This window comes from Populus alba, chromosome 12, assembly GCF_005239225.2.
Source record: "Populus alba chromosome 12, ASM523922v2, whole genome shotgun sequence".
In the NCBI taxonomy this organism is placed as follows: domain Eukaryota; kingdom Viridiplantae; phylum Streptophyta; class Magnoliopsida; order Malpighiales; family Salicaceae; genus Populus; species Populus alba.
This window is the reverse complement of record NC_133295.1, coordinates 11,073,339-11,094,319: the sequence shown is the minus strand read 5'-3', so window position 1 is coordinate 11,094,319 and position 20,981 is coordinate 11,073,339. Positions and strand designations below refer to the sequence as shown.

The window sequence follows — 20,981 nt, the reverse complement described above, 5'->3', positions numbered from 1 at the left end:
AGGGTTGTGTAATTGCATTCCAGAATCATCCCTTTTTATTCGCTGAAAAACAAATACATCCATGTGATTGCATCTCTGGAGATTAAAAAAATGAAAATTGGGTGTCTGCAATTAATATTAACCTGCAGCATCTTTGGTTCGATTTATTTTTTATAAAAAATATAATTAAATTGATTTGAAAAAAAAAATCAAAACCAAACTGAAACCAGTTCAAACCGACTGGTTTTAGTTCGGTTTGTTTTTTTGAACAAAAATTAGTTTGGCTTGGTTTTTTTCTAGTTTTTTTTTTGGTTTGGTTCGGTTTGAGTTTTTTTTTTTTTTTTTTTTAAATTTCAAGCTTATAAAATCAGGTTTTTTTATGGTTTGATTTTTTCAGTTATTTTTTTTATTTTCTTGCTTTTTCAGTTTTTTTCCGTAACAGCACAATGAATTTATACTCTTATGGTGTTTTATTGATCATATAAATAGTGAATTAATATTGTGTCTTAGCTTAAGTGGTTAGCTTGTGTATCTAAATAGTTTGTTTAAAAGTGTGGTTATAGTTGTTTTTTAAAGTATTTTTTATATTAAAATACATAAAATAATATTTTTTTATTTTTTAAAAAATTATTTTTAAAATTAGTACATTAAAAAATATAAAACAAACTAAAAAAAATTTAATTTTTATAAAACACGATTTGAATTTTTACACCACGTTCCCGTGCCTAAGAGATCACAGGTTCAATAGTTGAAAATGACAATATTGTTTTTAAGAACTAGAAGACATTTTCTTTTTCAAAAAAAACATGGAAGACATGTTCCTCTTTTTAATTAAAAAAACTAAAAAAAATTTAGGCTCACGCATGCCTAGTTTGCTATTGGTGGGCCAGGCGCTAGCCCTTGCACTTTTATGTCTTTTTCTTTTTTTGTCACTCAGTCACTCAAAGGAGAATTTGATTTTATTCATGTACTTATGTACTTTTTAGTTTGAATACAGTTCTTCAATATTATTATAAATTTTAAGTTCAATTTTAATAATTTGCTTCCCAGTTATTATGTAATTGATATGAAAAAATAATAACACTAACATTAAATTATTCATAAAAATTCAATTCAAATCATTTTTTATTCTTAAAATTTTTAAATGGATTTTAAAAATGATTTAATTATATTTATGATTTTTTTTTCCTTTTAATCATGCATAAAGTATAAACATACTAGTTTGATATTTTTTATTAACTTGATTTAACAATTATAAAAAATATATTTTTTTTTCACAAAAACAATTATTTCAATTAAAAACTTTGTATTCACTAAGGTAAATAAAAGATACATTAATAAAAAAATTTATCTTGATAAACAAAAATTTTCAAAATAACTGTATTTTTAAGTTTAATAATAATGCTAAAGAATTTCGTGAAACATGAATTCTTTTTTATATTTAGAAAAGTTGTGATCTTCCGACAATGTATAGCTTGAACATAGAAACTAGTGATTTACAATATGGTTGTTAAATTATGTCCCGTTTCATGTGGTCTTGAGTCAACAATTACAAGGAGTTGTACATGCGTTAAAATTGAATCATATAGCTTAGATATCATTTGGTTCATTAGTGTGGTTTTTTTTTTTTTTTTTTTTAAATGATGTTATTAAAACTAGTTGGTTCTATAAATCAAGTTGCTAATTTTACAAGTTAGTTAGAATTAGTTGTAATATTTATTAGAGAGTGTGGTTGTGGTTGTTTTTTAAAGTATTTTTCATGCTGAAATATATTAAAATAATATTTTTTTATTTTTTAAAAATTATTTTTAAAATTAGCATATCAAAACGATTCAAAACATATATAAAAAAATTTTTAACAAAAAAAATTTAATTTTTTTTAGAAACACAGCCACGTTTCCAACTCTGGTAGTTAAAGGTTTGATGTTATATAAAATAATTATTTTAATTTAAGACTTTAAATTATTAAATAAATTTACAAAGTTAGTTTTTAATTGAGTCGTGGTAGTGGCATACTAGCGGGCTGTGAGTCTAGAAACTCACCCACTTGTTATTTGCAAGTTGCACTGTAAGAGATGAGCAGAACGGCAACTTGCATGGAAATTAATAATTGTTTAATATCAGGGCACCTGCGCCAACACCTTCCTTCCTTCTTTGAATATGCCCGCTGCCCAGAAACCCTAGAAAAACTTAGACCCCTGCATAAAACCTTGCCAAACCCCTCTCCTTTGCGTAGCCTCTTCTTTTCTTCCTCCTCGCCACCCTCTCTCTCTCTCTCTCTCTCTCTCTCTCCTTCCTTCCTTCCTAGTTTTTATCATGTTGGTTTTCTTTTATACATGGGAAGGTTATCCACCTACCTGTGTGTATGGTGATCGTTTTTTTTTTTTTTTTTGAAGGGCCATGCATGATATTGACATTTAAGGGAGATTAATTTTGAGCATTTTTTTTTCTCTGTTTTTTTCCTTGATTTTGTGAAATGAGGTTCAAATCCAAAATATGTGCGAAAAACTTCCATCCGCATGCGACTCATTGTGGGCAAAGCGGCCATATTTTGCACAAATTGATTTAAAAGAAATTACCGATATATATATATATATATATATATATATATATATATATATATATATATGGGTACTCTTGCAGTTTCTAAGAGGTCTTGTATTGCAAGGTATACATAAACCTTATAGATTAGCATACAATTTGTGAGCCAAATTATTTTCAATAATCCTCTATTGTTGTGAACTTCTGATAATGTACCTTCTCATTGTTTATAGCTCATTTTGTTGGATCTTAGGCAGTAAATTGAAATAATTCAATCGTTAGATTCAAATAAAGAAATTACTGTTTCATTTCTGAGAAGCCATCAAATGAATGCATATGACAACAATTTTCAAGAAAAAAACTAGTTAATTTGTCCTTTTAAACGCTGAAAAAACAAAACTGATATGATTAAAATCATCCCTCCAATTCATTCTTATGCATCTCTACCTCCTTCATTTTACAGCTTTGCGCCTCATTCCTTGAGTCTTGCCAAGCCGAGTGCTGTGAAAATCTATGATTTCTCATCTATTTTTTCACAAATTTAATTTCAAAATCGGGATTCTTAGAGAGTGCGTAGATTTTAAATCCAAGTGCTAGAATACACAACATGAAACTTATTGGCTGATGAATCTAATATGAATTTATTCTTATTTATTCTTACTTTTATGAGTTGTTAATTACATATTGTTAAGGCTTCTGTGATACATGTAATCTCTATATATGTGTGATATATTGTAATATAAAAGGCATGAATAAAGCAAAAGTTGAAAGACTGTCTTCTTAAATTACTGTCTTTTGCAAATATTTGCGTGACTATTCAATGGGAGGACACTCGAAAATAAGTCATGAACTTGAACATCAAATCAAATTTATTTGAAGCTTGAGCATTTGTATCCAATTGGAGACCTTCTAAAGAGAAAGGGTAAAAGGATAGAAGACTCAATTTAAAATATAATCATTGCACCAATATTGGACACTTATTTGATCGATGTTAGGATCTTCATCCTGAACTAAAATCAAATTTTTTGAGAGAGAACAAAGAAGGATATAAATTTTTTCAACCACCAAGGTATAAAGCAAATTCTATGACAATCTAATCTACAAATGGATTATCAACTTTTATCTTTAGTCTAGTCAACCTCATCAATGAATTTGCATCATACCTTCATGCAAAGAAGAGTGCAAATGATGAAGAGGAGAATAAAGATCCATCCACATTGATTGGTCAGTTTGTAGGATTTATAGTTGCAAATAAAAATGTCTTGGCTGAGAATGTAGAAGTTATTTTGACTGTCTTTTCTACAGCTTTTACTATCAAGTAATGTGCATGATTTTGGGGTCATAGATTCAGTGGTGTCATTGATCACACAACTAATAAATATAATCAACAAATATAACCAACAAATATAATCACCTGCTTGACTTTAAAAAAATTTCTCCACTATCTCAAATATTCGTTGCTAATGGTAAAAGTGCTCCAACTTTTGGGCAAGAGAAAATTAAATTACTTTTTCAAACAATTGCATCTTTAGCCTTGTATGTTCCTTCATTCCCATTTAAACTATTCTCTGTTGTACTTAATGAACTTGGGTTCATAAGAAACAATGATGACCACTCATTATTTATTCGTATAAAGTCTGATGAAAGGTTGGTGGTTTTAATTTATGTTGATGATCTTATTTTAACTGGTAATAATCATGCAGCCATTACCAATAGTAAGAGTATTCTTCATCAACAATTTGTTATTAAGGATCATGGAGTTCTTAAATATTTTCTTGGCATAGAGATTTATACTTCTCACATAGGGTTGTTTTTTAATCAAAGCAAAAATGTTCTAGGTTTGTTGCGTGAAGATCATATGCTTTAATGCAAACCTGCAAAGACACATCTAGATAGCATACTACAGTTGACTTTGGATAAGAAGTCTTTTGATCAACCTTAGCTTTATCAAAAATTGGTGGGAAAAATTATTTATCTTATGATTACACGGCCTAATATAAGTCATTCAGTTAGTATTGTAAGTCAATTCATGCACTCACCTACTACAACCCATATGATGATTGTTAAATAAATTCTTCAATATCTCAAAGGAACTATTAGACATGGAATCCTTATGCAAAACCATGGTCACACACAGATACCCAGTTACACTGACATAGATTGGACAGGAAATAATCTTGATCGCAAATCTACTATGGGGTATTGTATATTTGTTGGAGGAAATATGATTTCACGGAAAAGTTAAAAATAATTAGTCATTGCTTGTGCTAGCACAGAAGCCAAATATCAAGCCATGACCTTTATTGCCTCTAAACTTATATCGTTGAAAGCCATATAATATGATATGTTACCAATTTAATATGATTTTATTCTTTTCTATTCTTATTGAGTTGTTAATTAGATATTCTTAAGCTTTATAATAGGAGAAATATCAGTGGCATAGCTAGAATTACTTCTCCATATATATATGTGTGTGTGTGTGAGAGAGAGAGAGAGACTACAATACAAAAGGCATGAATAAAGCAAAAATCTTTCTTTATAATTTCTTATCTTCTTCAAAACTACTTAGAAATTAAGACATCATGCAACCCATGAGCTTCCTCGCTGGATATTTGGACATTTGTTTTCAGCTACCTATCCTTTGTATTTACTTTCCTTTACATAAAAGACTATATATTTGGAAATTATAGGTAACAATGGTTAAAGGGTATGTGTGTGTGTGTGGAAATAATAATAATAATAATAATAATAATAAATACAATATAATTTATTAGGTTTTATATTGTTCCATTTTTATTAATTACAAGTATTATAAGTAATACTGAGTATATTAATAATTACATAATAATCTAGAGAATAAAAAAAATTAAAAATCTAGAGTAACTTATGTTCTATTTTGTTTCATAAAGAACTTTATTTTTATACGAATTAATTTGTTTTCTTTATAAATAATTTTCTAAAAATAGATGTAGGTAATAATTTTCAACAACTCCACTTTAATTATTCTTAGAATAGTGCTTTACTTGAAAAAACATTATTTCTTAGCCGTTTCTGATCATAATTTATAATTTTATAATGTTTTTATTTTTGGACCACAATTGCCATATGTTTTACATAATTATTTTTTGTATTTAATTATTAAAAATGCATATTTTATAAGTAAAGCACAGGGCTATAATAATATGGTTCAAGTGTTTGGTGATTTTTGGAGAGAATTTTAGGGTCATTTAAACTAGTGATATATTTAAGTTTTGATTAAATTAGAAATTAAAAACAAGCTCATGTATTGCATTGGATATCAATGCACATATAATTTATGGTGATTACTATTGTTAGGTTACTTGGAGTGTTTAGTTGTCTCTAAAGCTAATATTGAATTTGTGTATCAAGTAAGTAACTATTTATCTTTTTCATTTGTTATTTTGAGTTAGAAAATATATATTTATGTACTAAATGAGTTTTCTTATTAGAATATTTATTGTTTTATAAATTAGGAGGATCATACATGATAAATGATTTGTAAATAATGTTAAGTTTTTTTTTAAAGTATGTTTATGATTGCAAAAGTATTTAAATATGATTTTGAATATGTTTTGCTTTTATGAACTCATTCATGGATTGAATAAGAATATGAATTTGATTGACTATGCTTTAGATCCAATCTTTGAGATTAAACACTTATAGACATTTCTATTTAGAATTTGATGTCTAGTTATATGACAAGATATGACTCATTGTTATTGTTGTTAGAATAATCATATACCTTTGACTCAGAATTTGACTTTAAATATGAATGTGCAATCCACATTTCTTTTCAAAATGATTGGTTTGAATTATTTAAGTTTGTGAATGATTTAGAAATGTATTTTTGATCTTTTGAATATTTGAAATTACTAATATTTTAGTGTAATAAATGAACTGAATTTAACCTAAATATATATTAGTAAGTTTTGCCATGTTTGGTTCAGTTAGAAAGATGAATTGTTATTTACTAAGTGTATGATACTTAAATTTTTTTTTTTCCAGATGGTTTGGAAGATGTATAGAACATCAAGTGGTTTCTTCAAACCTTTATAGTTGATTTATATACTTTAATATTTCAATTATTATATCAATTTATGATCTTAGACTTCTTGTACATTTGTTTTTATTTGATTTTAAAGTTAAGTTATTTGACGTGAGATGATTTATGTTTGGTTAATTTAATTTATGATTCAAAGTAATTTATTTTAATGGAGCATTATTTTGAGTATTATTTTTAAATTGGAGTTAGGATATCTTGCATGTCTATAAGGCATGTAGTGTTGTTATGCAAAAAGAGTATTTTCATGGTTTTTGGGTTCGGTGCATGACAATGATCAACATAATAAAATACTATAATTTTTTAACAAACATTATTACAATATTTTTAATAAATATCATGCTATTTTAAGAAAATTATTATTATTATTATTATTATTATTATTATTATTATATATTTTAAGAAAATAGGATTTGTTTTAAAAAAACAGGAATCACCTGGAAAATAGTGGGCTATTGGCTAGTTATAATATATATCAAAATTAAGTTGATGAAATTCGTAATACTTGACCAATGAAAGTGGCCCAAAATTAAAAGATAGTGTCTCTTCCTCTTTTATGTTTATTGAGACATATAAACATAACAAAAAATAATTTTTAATTTTAAGTGTTTTTTAGGAATCCTAAGGATCCAATGAAACAATTTGAGATCATTTAGTGTTTATATAAAAATTACATGAAGAACAATATTTTTTTCTAAGGTTCGATTAAATCTTTAAGGTTGAGTTATCACAAACCATAAATCATTCAATTATCTACTATCTAACAGTAATTCACACGAACTTCAATATTAAAAAACTCATAAAACTCTTTTAGAAGAGAGAGAATGTTATGCTTTGAATGCTAGCTCTTTCTTTTCTACTCAGACTAACTATATAAGTGTATATGATGTTTACAATGTGTTTTTCTTATAATTTTATTAAAAAAAACAAATATAAAGCATAACATTTTATTTATAGAAAAAAACATGATAAAATATCATTTTGCCTCCTGAAACATATCGCTTATATTACTTCAAGACAATTTTATATATTTATACAATAAAGTGCTTACTTGATTTATAGGTCTAGAAATGCAATCTCTTGTATTAATTACATTCAAATCCTTCATTTATAAAATATATGTATAATCAAGTCTTACTTAATTAATCATTTCATTTTAATTTCTTACAATAATTCTATTGTAATTTTAAGAATTTTGATTGGAAATGAAAAAAAAAAAATAGTAAGGTGATCTCATCATACATTACATAAAAGTGTTAAGAATAAAAAAGAAGGGATAACAATGTATTTTTGAAAATGAATAGAAAGGATTACACCACAACCAAATAGATTGTCTAAATACAACAAGCCATCATATGATGACACATAAGAGACAACCCTAGATCTTTCTAAAATGAAATCATGTTGTTAATAGTCTAGTTAAATAGAAATTGATCTAGTTTAAATTTCAAATCAATCTAATTTAAAATTTAAACTATTTTCCAAAATCATATTTTAGCTATTTAAAAATAATAAGGTAGAATGATATTTTCATCTTAAAGAATTCAAAATTCAATTTTAGCCTTTAAAGGCTCAAACTACCTTCAATTTGTATATAATAGTTTTAATTTATTTTTAATTCAGTTATTATGATTGTCTAATTTTTTGCATTGTTTGATAGGACTGGTATGAGTTAGCTGGTCTTTCCTGTTTGATGGGACTAGTGCCCTATTCTGGGCTAAGTTGACTAATTTTCCTAGTGTTATGGAACTTATGCAAGATGGCTGGTTTGATCTGTGTAACGGGACTGGTGCCTTGTTTTAGGCAATTGGATGGAGGGATTCCTAAGTTTTTAGGAATGTGTATGGGTTTAGGCACTGAGTTTTGGAACCCGGATTGAGGGTTGCCAACTAAGGTTAGGTCGTAAGAATTCTCCTTGTTTGAGAAAGAAGTAAATTAAGTTATTTGAGAACTTAATTACAAATAGAAATAGTAGGTGGTTAAATTGGTATTTGTTATGTTGTCACTTTATTTGTCATGCAAATTAATTTACCTTAATATTAAATTAATTTTGAAGTTCAACACGACCTGACAAGACTTAGTAGATTTGAGACATTATTTTTTGTGTAAGACTAATACATGTACTCATGATAACATTAATAATTGTGAATTTTATTCCATTCTTTTGTTATACCTTGGGTATTTTATTTGAATTATTAAAGTCATGTAATAAAGGAATTATATTATGATGGATTTAATTTAGTCACTTTTGTAAATGAAGGAATTTATTACCATGTTGAATTTAATTTATTTACATATATTTTATGTGAGGTAGTATTAAATTTCTATCATGTTATTTTAATTATTTGGATGAGGAATGAGTTCCATATGTGGTTGTGTTTCAAAAAATAATTACCTGAATTTTCATATGTGTGATTGTGGAAAATTCTGGGATGTTACATGTTTGGTACATGCGAAGCACACTAAGGCATGTGGAAGGCTCATAGCTTTTAAGTGACACGTGAGCCATCCTCCAAGCTCCCATCAATGTTATTTTTTATGTTGTTAGAATTGTCATAACAACATCTTTCTCAAAAGGTAGCGCATGTTTCTATGATTGGTTTATGCTATTCTTCCTTTATGCTTCAATATTTTTCTATTCTTTAATTTTAATCCCTCTACTCTCAATCTTTAGATAAATAAAAAATCCAGATAATATCTCAAAAAATAAATCATCACCCGATGTTGGGATAATTATTTGATATAACAATGAGCACAAAAAAACACATTGAAATAAATTATCAATAAAAAATCATAATCAATACAATATAGAAGGATGAAATAGAAATTAAAAAAAAAAATCAATGGCTAAAGAAAACATAAAATATGAAGGACCAAACTTGAAAGTACCTTTTGTTAAAACAACAAAAAGGTTGTTCTATTTGTTTTTTTTTTTTTTTTGAATTCTTGTGCCTTATTTTATTTTTGTGAAATCAATAACCAATTTCATATCAAGATATTTTTTCTATATCACAGTGACCATATTAAAATAAACCATCAACTTAAATTCCCAACAAGCAAACTGAACGTGTTATGACAGAATTATATGTAATATCATAAACCAAAATGCAATCCCACATCAAGAATTCAATGCAAGCACTTGTGGATTCTTGAACAACTGCACATGATATTTGCCTCTAAAACAACAAGCACCTAGTTCTATAAATTTTGAAACTATTGAAACTACAGGGTGGAGCATTATAATTTATAACAATGCCACTTTGCAAAGAAAGGAAAAGAAAGAAAGAATTACACAAACTCAAGACGCTGCACAAGTTTTGAGAAAGAAAAAAAATCACTCCATCTCCTCAAACCAATGTATTCCCTGTGATTTCTGCATCCATTTTGAAATGGAATATGCATGTTCTAGGAGTTTGCTTATCTTGTGAAGGAACCAATGCCATGGAATTCACTTTCCAGTACTCGCCATTCGTTCTCTTCTCCTTGTCTCCATACTCCCATTTTTCTTCTTCTCTTCTTTGTTCAGTGCCCCCAGCATCCATGCTCGAAATCGTAACTTTCCTCCAATTACACCAGATTCTTACTATCATATAAAGCATCACCAAGCATATTAAAGAAGAAGTAAAGACAATGGCCACTATAATACCAACAACAGCAGTGTTTGAAAGCTCCCTTTTTTCTTGACCCGCTGATTCCAAGCATGATACTAATGGTGGGCCGCATAGCTTGTCATTGCCCAGGAAGGAGCTAAGTGGGAATCCTGAAAAGGTGGAAGGAAGTTGGCCCTGGAGATCATTATTTGACAGGTTTAGCATGTGAAGGCTGGTCAGCTTTGCAAGTGAGAAAGGTACTTCTCCTTGGAGGTGATTTAGAGATAGGTTCAATCTCTCTAACTTCATCAGATTTCCAAGAGAAGATGGAATCTCACCAGAGAAAGAATTTTCACTCAGGTCCAAGATCACTTGCAACTCGGTCAGCTTTCCTAGCTCAGGTGGTATAGAACCAGTCAGGAAATTCTCTGAGAGCCTCAGTTCAAAGATTTTCTCGCACTCCTGAATTGTTGAAGGGATCAAGCCTGAAAGATTGTTTCTCTGAAGATTAAGGACATTGAGAGAAGTAAGGTTTCCTATCTCCTGCGGTATGTTGCCTGAGAGTTTGTTGCTATGAAGAGAAAGCTTGAGTAATCCTGAACAGTTGCCAAGCTCAGCAGGTATATTTCCATGGAAGTTATTGAATGAAAAATCTAGTTCTCCAAGTTCTTCTAAGCTCCCTAACCAAGGAGGCATGGTGCCTGCAAGCTGGTTATTGTTAAGTAGGAAGTGTTGGATCTTTTTACAGTTTGAAAGCTGAGGGGGCACTTCTCCTGTGAGGTTGTTGAATGACAAATCAAAGAAGGTGAGCTTGGTGAGTGAGCCAAACTCACTAGGAATTTCTCCAGAAAGATGATTGTGAGCAAGACGGAGACGGCTTAGATTTCTTGACTGGGTTAGTTCAGAAGGAATGGGACCAGAGAAGCTATTGTTGGTTAGGTCTAATACAGCAAGAGAATTTGAACCCAAGAGGGGAGAAATGCTGCCGCTAAACCTGTTGTGTGAAAAATTGATGATTTTGAGGTTTTTGAGAAGAAAGAGGGATGCGGGAAGAGGACCTTCAAAGGAGTTGTTGTAAAGAGTTATCTTGTTCAGTTCTGTAAGGAATCTGAATGTTTCTGGCAAGGTTCCTGAGATCTTGTTATCTGCCAACGCCATGATCTGAAGCCTTTTGCAGTAGCCCAAGCTCGGTGGGATTGGACCTGACAAGTCATTCTGTCTCAGTTGAAGCATGTTCAGATTCTTAAGCTTCCCTATTGTTGCAGGAATCGATCCCGTAAAGTGATTTCCAAAGAAATCAATTTTTGTCAAGCTTGTGCAGTTTGTTAACTCTCTTGGTATTCCTCCTGACATCTGGTTGTCATAGAGATAGATGGTACTCAACCTCTGCAACTTGCCAATTTCTGGTGGGAGTCTCCCTGTGATCATGTTGTCAAAAAGAATTAAAGTTTCCAAGTTACTCATGTTTCCGATTTCTGAAGGTAAATTTCCACTGAAGCTGTTATTATTGAGCAGAAGATCTGTGAGGTGCTCTAGTTTCTCGAGGCCAGACGGCAACCCTCCTTCAAAATCGTTATCAGAGAGGTCTAATTGTTGGAGCGAGCGGCAGTTGAGGAGATCCAATTGGAACTTGCCAGAGAGACTATTTCGAGCCAGAAAAAGCTGTTGCAGTTTCGAGGAATTGCTGAGGCAGAAGTTGCTTGGGATGCTGCCTGTCAAATCATTATTAGACAGAACTAAAGTTCTAAGATTCTTCAATTGGGCATTGAAGAGGCTAATGGCTCCTGAGAAATTATTCACTGACAAGTCAAGTGTCTCAAGCTGAACCAACTGGTTAAGCTGTGGAGGAATCCGGCCACTCAATCTATTTCCAAGTAGACTCAAGTACTTCAAGTTGGAGAGCTGGCTTAGCTCAACCGGAATCGAACCTGAAAGGCTGTTATTGGCTAAGTTCAATATTTGCAGCGATCTAAGCATCCCTATTGAAGCAGGGATATCTCCCTCAAGCTTGTTGTTTAATGCTGCGAGATTTTGAAGCTCCTCACAGCCATGAATCTCTTCTGGTATGTGGCCATCGAGACTGTTCTTCTGCAAGTCAAGAGATGCCAGATGCTTCAAATTACCAATCCCAGAAGGAATGCTTCCATTAAATTGGCAGTAGGAAAGACCCAACACTCTCAACTGAGTCAAGTTGCCTATACTTGGTGTAATCTCACCTGATAGCAAGTTATCTCCTACCCTAAGAACTTGCAAGTTCTTCAAAAGGCCTATCTCTTCGGGAATTTTACCAGAGAGAGAATTTGCATAGAGGAGCAGCATCTGCAAATTTTGAAGCTTTCCAAGCTCAGAAGGAATTGAGCCAGTAAGAGAATTCAAAGACAAGTCGAGTATTTGAAGTGATGTAAGATGCCAGAGCTCGTGTGAAATGGAACCGGATAGTCCTGAGCCTGACAAGTTCATGCCCAGAACATGAGTTTGATCAAGGGAACATGTTAGTCCATTCCAGCTGCAGATATGAGCTCTTGGAGACCAGTTATCAAGAACTCCAACAGGATCAACTAGTTCTGATTTGATTCTCAGAAGCCAGTAGGATTCTGCTGAATTATCTTCACCAGGATTACCAGCAAGAACAGCATGAAGTATTGCCAGAAACAGCACCAAATTACACATTTGAGCGCTGCCCATTTCAAGTTGTGTGAAAAGGATGAATCTCAAATGACAGTCTCAGTCACTTGTTTTAAAAAACTCATTTTAGTCAATTGAGGAGCTTGGTTCCATGATGAAAGAAAAGGCAAAATCAAACAAGTGAATCTCAAGTTCAGTAGAATCAGGAAGAGAAAAGGCAAGATAGGATAAGGAATTAAAGAGGAATGTGAATGAGAGAGACTCAAATTTGTTAACTGCTACGATGATGGAACCTTTGAAGTTTATATAGTTCAGTGGAAGTAGGGCTGCCTATGATTATTGTTTTGAAAGTTGACAAAATGAATCAACAGTAATCTAGCCTTAACCACAAATTACTTTCACACACAACCTGCTCTTCGTACCTTTTCAAGGATTTCTAAAAGGTGGGGTTTTTTTTCTTTTTTTCTTTCCTCCTTTTCCTCTCAAAGCAATTATTATGGTACTCTAAATAGTAGCATGCTTAATAGCTTGTGAGATGGGGAATTGTATCTGGATAAGGTAAAGTGATGGGCATTGTCTAAAGGAAAACAAAAGGTTAGGGGAGATGCCCACTTGCTCCTAGGAAAAAAAATACCCCACAGATGGGGTCTACCTAGCATGGATTTTTTGCTACAGGAAATATCAATGGACTCTGATATCATATTAAGAAAGTTTTGCAGAAAAGAATCCATCAGAAATGTTCCCAAAAATCAAAGTAGATTTTGACTCTCTAATCCCTGCCAATTAAACTTTCAACAATTGTCGGTTTAAATTGGAATGAACGCATTACTGATTGAAGCAAGAGGATGTCCAATGAGCATAGAGGTCCTTAATGATTGAACAAACCAATATGGTCCAGTTGGGCTACCATATATTCCTTGATTTAGCAGCACAGAGGACCAGATATATCGTCAGGACAGAAGAAAAGGAAATTGGAAAGCAATCAAGGATAAAGATCAGTGACTCAATCTTGGTATGAATGGCTAGAATCATTTGTCTTCGGTGAGTTTACGAGGTTTTCCTAAATGCATCTGTGTAGTATTTTCTTTACCCCCATCATTTTCCTCTGCGTGCGCATGCGTGTACCTTGGTGAATAGATAGGTGCAATGCATTTTAAAAAATCTTGAGAATTTTCTTTGCCAACTACTATTTTGTCCAGAATTTATCCATTGGTAGTCCACGGGCTAAATCTCATCTCCTCCCTCAACCTAAACCACCTAATACCATTTTGAAAACAGGAAGAAAACAGAGGAGCAAAACAACCACAACGAATTTTACAGTAGAAACCAACTTGCTAATGATATTTAATTCCAGAATAAAGTCAGGACCACACGAAGTTTTCTCAAGAACTGCTTCTTTGGTCCAATTAGGACTTGATTAATCCTAATGAAAGATAAGTTTGCATCTTGAAAGGATTCTTCCAAAAAGAAGCTAAACATGTAAGGACAAGCAAGTTCACTTCAGAGTTGATTGGAAATTGTGTTTGCATCGGTGGCAGCTTTTTACATCTACCTTTGCTTAGCTTCTCAGGATCTAAGCAGAGACAACCACAACGAATGATATTCCAATAGTCTTTGTCCCATCACCAACCCCAGACAAGGAAACAATGTGCATATCAGCATGTACCGTTTGCTACCCAAGTGCTTCGATATTTGCTTTTGCTTTTGCTTTTGCTAAGGAAGAATACTGCCCTAGTGACTATAATTACTCTTTGTTTCCTCACTTCCCTCCCTCAGCAAAGAACAGTATCACCCTTCCAGTTCTGCATGCTGAAGATATGTTAGTATCTTGTGCAATTAAATTTAGATTTTGCCACTCTTTATACCTGCCTTTTTTTTTTATGATAAAAAAAAAAAAAAAAAAAAAGCCATTTGGGAAAAACGGTAGTCCATGTCACCATTTAATCTCAGATAACCAAGAAGGTCATTAAACAAACAGATCTTTTTTCTTCTTTTTTTTCTTTTTTTGAGAGAGGGAATTCTTTTTTTAGCTTATACCTAATCAGAGTTTATTTAAATTAATCTAAAGGAATGTTATCAATCTACAATTTAAAATGAGTGTTTAAATTATCACACCATTGACAGACAAAAGCGCAGTGGAAAAGGAGGATAGAGCCAAAGGAGAAGGTACATTATTTGAAGACCATGATGGAAGTCAAGGAACGGTAGGAATTTCATATTATAGGCAAAAGAAGCTCACGGAACAATTGTCAAAGCTGAAATATGAAAATAGATATTTCAGTCCAAATGAAAACTCATAGATAAAAGAATGAAAAGAAAAGAAAAAAAACAAAATTAAATGACACATGGAAGCAGAAGAAATAGCTAGTTTTCGGTGATAATGGCGGATGTCTTTGCCTTTGATAACAGGAAAACGAAAAAGAAAAGCATGTACCTAATGGAAGATGAAAATAAAATATTATAACTCTGGTAGCATAGAAATAGGCAAAGCCTCTAGTCATGTACTTTAAGGTAAGAGTATTGATTCCAAACACTAATCATCCAACCGTCCCATACCAGTTGGCATCGTCTAAATTCGTTATGCAGGGACCAAAAGACTTCATTATGATAACTACCAGTAAATGCAGACCTTAACACTGAAAGACAGATAAGATGGCTTTTAATGTGGTATTATCTGCTCCATCCTTCCAAGAGCTTGTTTTGGCAGCCAACTCTTCTTTGAAGTCCCCTGCAAACTGGGGATATCTAAAAGTAAGTAAAGGTACTCAACAAGAAATATCTGGCCCCTTATGTCCCTCTTGCTTCACCATTCTAAAGCAAAGATGCAAGTGATTGTTAAATGGTTCCAACTTGTTACACTCGAGGGTAACAACACCATTGCAATATTGATACAGTCAAAGAAACAATATGATAAATCAAATTTAGTAGTAATTAGAGTTTCAAGAACACTGGCATGCAAGCTTCCCACGTAATAATATTTAGATGCTGAAACATCTCAACAATGTATAAAGACACCTTTAAGCCTTGATCGTACTTTTTAATAAGCCAACGAGTACAAGAAAATGATTTGTACGCTTCAAAATTTCAATAACTTGTTTCAGTAAAAAGATGAGGAGTGCGGATGCATCCATAAGTATAAATTAGCCATGATGCTTTTGATACATGAAAAATCTAGAAGGAAAAAGGATCAGTATACAGGTAAAAGTGGCCAATGACAAAAACCAAGTGCTGTTTAGCATCCTGATCATAAGATTAGAAACTCGAAACAACACTAAATTGCAGAAATAACATCACTGCCACTTTTAGCAACACTGCTCTCCAGTATGTGTCTTCATTCAAATAATCCCACCAGTGCCACAATTTTTCACCATGCTTTCAACAATTCAATTCTTTAATATCCATTGAGCTCCAACTGCTCACCATACCAGAACCATAGCTCAAAGAAAGAAACCTACATGTATTGGATTACCTGAATCAAGCATTGGCATTCTATTCAGCAAAGCGAGATACAGCCATACCAACTTTTCGATGTTCAAGCATCACTCTGCAGTCCTGGCAGTTGGTGGGAAAAATTTCATGAGGAAGCTTGACAGCGACCAAATGCAGATGACCCCAAGGAATTGAAGGACATTCAAAAGTGTGCCTAAAGAGCTGCTTATCTCCAAATTGTGTGAGGTCATTTCAGCTCCTCTCACTGTGAATGACAGGGCTGTCACCAGTTGTGCGGCTCTATTCAGTTGATGCAATCTATAAACCTGTTAATCAAAAAGAATATCTTACATTTACACTTAACTGACTAGTAACAATAAATAACTCAAATAGAATCTCCTATCAAATACGCCAAATTTAATGAGTTGAATTGTATATATCATGAGACTTCTAGACTGTATGTCAACTATAAAACCAAGTGTATCAGAGAATAAAACTAAACACTGTTTCTTCCTCTTTTTTCTTTTTTTTTGTCCTCTCCAAAACCTAATCGTACAGAAGATAGGTCACATCTGCCCTTACTTGAAAGATGATTGGAATGACAGGCCAAGAAGGTGACTTCTGGTATCTTGCATACTGCTCAAAAGCAAATTGTACTACGATACCAACCAGGTACGGAGCAAGAGTTGCAGAAGCTGCAGGGCCAGTCCATGGCCAGACCAAGCCCATTGTAACCATGGGAATTATAAGACTAAGTACCAAGGCAGCTACAGAAGAGATTCGATGTCCCAAATGGGGAGCCAGGGTTCTGTTATTGTTTACAGAAGATAATGGTTCCACTGGCCTCCTTAAATGGTCTATTAGCAGAAGAAAAACAGCAACACCACAGTAGAAAAGAGCTTCCGTGAAGAACAATATGAGAAAATCTGCAGATAGATAACAAAGGTTCAGAGAAGAAGCAAATACATCCAGCAATCAAACTAGGAACACGAAGCAAGAACTTAAAGAGACCATATCCTAGAAGCAAATATCATTTCCTATTTCTCAAAAAGTAACTACTATTCAAGTTACATTAGACTTTGAGATACCATATCCTAGTTGCACACAACTTCAATGCTCTTTGATAGAATCCTCTAACACCATCCTTCACTGATATCCTTTATATCTCATTCTCCCAAGTTGTTAGCATCAACTATCCATTCTCGTTCACAGCTTTCTAAAATAAATGTCAACTGAAATCTCTAACATGGTCTGTGGCTCCTTGCTAAAAATCAAGTATTACAGGACAGCATAAACAGTGTGATACTACCAAGATTCGTATAAATGTAATATAGTCTAATTATATACAATACCTAAAATAAATAAACCAATCCCTCCTTCCAGACAATCTTAGTGGAATTTTTTCCATTCTTCTATGCAGTTTTCTGTATTTTTCACTCTCTTTACTTGCTCATTTAATGCTTGTAAAAAATAACAATTGACATTAATTGAAAAGCAATATCACAACAAAATAAGTAAGCCTGATCACCTGTAAGCAAAGAGTCCTCGAATACCGCAGAGAGTATTTTGCGTAAATAAAGCGATGGGAAAATGAAAGAGGCTACAAGGACAGCAGGACCAATGAACCATAATAGACTGCTTGGATTCCTTTGCACATTAGATATAATGACTTCATCCACCATTTTATATGGGCGATTATAAAATGAAATTAAACCAGGTTTCCCATCAGTTCCCGGGAAATGATTAATTGAACTGCTAGTAGTAGGGAGAGCTTCAGCAGTAGGATGGTCATCTTCTTGTTCTGATGCCTCTGGTTTGATCTCACTGTACTGTGACTGATCTTGAGAGGCTGCAAAGATAATATGTTGCCTTCTGGGAAATTTTCCCTTTAATTTTGGTAGATCATCTATGAAGTGGCACGAGTGGACCATGCAAAATGCAGAAGAAGACTATTAGAAGGCAAATTTAGTGCAGTGGCAAGGACTGAGAATTTCAGAATTAAGCGCACCAATTATATTATCAAATTTGAGAATCTTATCAATAGAGGATAAATAACTATATCATATTTTACTCACCTTGTCACATAAAATTGATATATTGATCCATTTTTCATAAAGCATAATGTTGAAGGAAGTGAATTAGATGCACTTCACATGTGCTTATTTATTCTTAAATGTGAATTTAATCTTATTGGTTTGTTGAACATTTTGTCCTTAAGATAAGGATAAAAAAGAACTTGCTTGCTTGTCTTGATGACTGAAGTATGGACATACTTTGGGACTATAAAAAAAAAAAAGCATGTGAAGACCAATATTACAGAAAGAAGGGCATGACAAGAAAAACCAACTTTGTCACGCACTGTCTACTGTATGGAGGCTCTAATATCACTACAGTTAGTAGCATCATGGACTACATCAGATTTATGGGAGTCAAATTGCACCTTAGAATAAAACTTTAGAAATTTGGCAATCATTCAAGCAGTCTGGGAACTTACCATCAGCATTTCTAAGCTTATAATGTAGTCCATTATATGGTCTTTCTGACAAGCTCAGCTGAACAATGAAACAAGGGTGAAGTGTTAGAAAACTACCATCGAGCTTGTCATCTAGAAACAGATCTTTATGAATCCTTGGCTAAGTTTAGCATAAAGTAGCAAGAAGTCAAACGATGCATCATGCTCATTAAAAAGAATTCACTGCTTTAAATAGAAACTCTGCCAGAAAAAATATCATAAAATTTGAAATTACTCAAGAGTTTAACAAGCAAGTAGCAACAATCTAAACAAGAAAAACAGTTAAATTGCTAACAAATTCACATGGTATGGAATTAAAAAAAAAAAAAAAGTTTATGAGAAAAAAAGAAGAAGCATGCAAGCATTAGTTAAGGCGGCTGAGTTGGTTTAATTAGTTGGTCTCTTCCAAATCTGGTGGAAACTTTACGAATAAAATCCTGAGAAACATGACCGAGTATTTCAGGTAAGAGTATATTAGTTGTTGTCAATTTCAAAATTGCATGCATAGAAGAGGAGAAGTTGAGGATGCCGCCTGAAAAAGAAAGGGAAAGGCAGGAGGGGATCAAAGGGAACTGCCCTGGTTGGAACATGTGACAGCTGATTCATTTTGAATGTATATATTTGGGGAATATCTTAAAGGAATGAAGAAAAACCATGAAATATGAAGCCATCTACTGAAGAGTCAATCAGCCAACATAACTTGTATCATCTCACACATACATCAAAAGAAAAGCATTGCTCTTATGGGCCATAGACTATTGTGCATAATGCACCTTCATCTTTCCAGAGAAACAACAATGCTAACAGAATAAGTGAAGAGGATTTCCGCATTTGATTCTCATTTTACCAGTGTACAATGAAATATTAATCCCTCAACAGAAGTTAAACATCAATTTCTAACTCCATGCTTAACTGCAGAAGAGGATTTAATTATTCACCCCTTCTCTCAAATTCCATTATCATAGTAAGAAAAAAGAGAGATTTCTTCTTCAGTATTGGTGAAATTTACCATGCCATAAATCTAATTCCTAAAATCTGATCCCAATTGTAATCAAAATAAATCACCCAAAAAAGAACTTGCAATTCTAAGAAGCATTAAAACAAAATGCTGTCACCAATTGCAAAAATCACAAGCATCTCATTTGAAGCATAACAATCCAATAGGCCGTACTCAAGAAGCCAATTTAGACCAAATTACTCCTTTCTATCATCATGTCACTGAGAATCAATTAAAAAAAACTCTTACTGCACACAAAGCAATAACAAGAACCAGCAATACTATTAAGAGAGACTAAAACAAAGCAAAAAAGATACCTGGGAGCTTCTCCTTAGTTTAAAAGGAGAAGAAAGCGGAGTGGCAATGCAAGAAAATGAAGAAGAAGCAACTTTGACAGCCATCTGAATAAGTAAATGTAACAGCAAAACCCAGTTTAGTAGAGAGTAAAGTAATGCATGTTGTCTGATTTTAAAGCAAACCCATTTGAATTTGACGGATTTTAAGGATACCCATATGAGATATTATTGAGGAAATGGGATTTTATTAAGGATGGGAAATAAATTTGACGAAGTCGGAGATTTTAAGGTGTTGGTTTTTTTTTTTTTTTTTTTGTGCGTGTATATATAAAGCGGGTGGACTTATGTCACATTCTATTTCAGAGGACATTTTCTTTCGATTCAATTTCCCATCTTTTATTTTCCCTAGGTATTATATATATTTCCATCATAGAAATAACAGAATAATTGCTTTTAGAGACCAACTTCATGGCATTGTATCATAATAAAGCTGTTCTAAGTGGTTTTAGAATACAAATACAATAATAATAATAATAAAATATTCTGCTTGTTAAAAAGTAGAGAATAAAGATCAAAACTGAGAAACTCTTTTCTATAAACAAACATTAAAACACAACCCTAAAGTTTATGTTCCATAATTTCGTTCTTGTTGCGTACTTGCATTGCACGAGTTAATTTTGGGAAATGAGAGAGTGGATTTTCACTCTTGGTTTAAACAACAAACTAGTTAGCGATGGACAGCAAGGAACGAGGAAGTAATAAAAAGTAATGAGCAAATAAATGTTCCATATGGATGAAGCTACATATTCTCTGCAAAAAGTCGGCCTTAATGGCATAAGAGTAAAGCTCCACTTTGCTCCTTAATTCATTTGGTATTAAGGATAAAATATCCTCTATAATCTTCTCATGGGATTTGTCCCCGGGTAATATT

General features: G+C 32.4%; 2 protein-coding genes across 2 annotated transcripts; both read right to left on the bottom strand.

The window, feature by feature from the left end:
* Positions 1–9,740: 9,740 nt before the first annotated feature.
* LOC118044777 (uncharacterized) lies at positions 9,741–13,332 on the bottom strand. The gene has a single exon (XM_035053255.2). The coding sequence runs from the start codon at positions 12,874–12,876 to the stop codon at positions 9,949–9,951; it is 2,928 nt and encodes a 975-aa protein (XP_034909146.1). The 5' UTR covers positions 12,877–13,332; the 3' UTR covers positions 9,741–9,948.
* A 2,547-nt stretch (positions 13,333–15,879) lies between these two features.
* On the bottom strand, positions 15,880–20,506 carry LOC118044778 (uncharacterized). The gene is made up of 5 exons (XM_035053258.2): positions 20,072–20,506; positions 18,740–18,797; positions 17,774–18,151; positions 16,828–17,171; positions 15,880–16,571 (listed from the first exon to the last, which is right to left on the bottom strand). The coding sequence occupies exons 1-5, from the start codon at positions 20,153–20,155 to the stop codon at positions 16,356–16,358; spliced, it is 1,080 nt and encodes a 359-aa protein (XP_034909149.1). The 5' UTR covers positions 20,156–20,506; the 3' UTR covers positions 15,880–16,355.
* Positions 20,507–20,981: the final 475 nt, after the last annotated feature.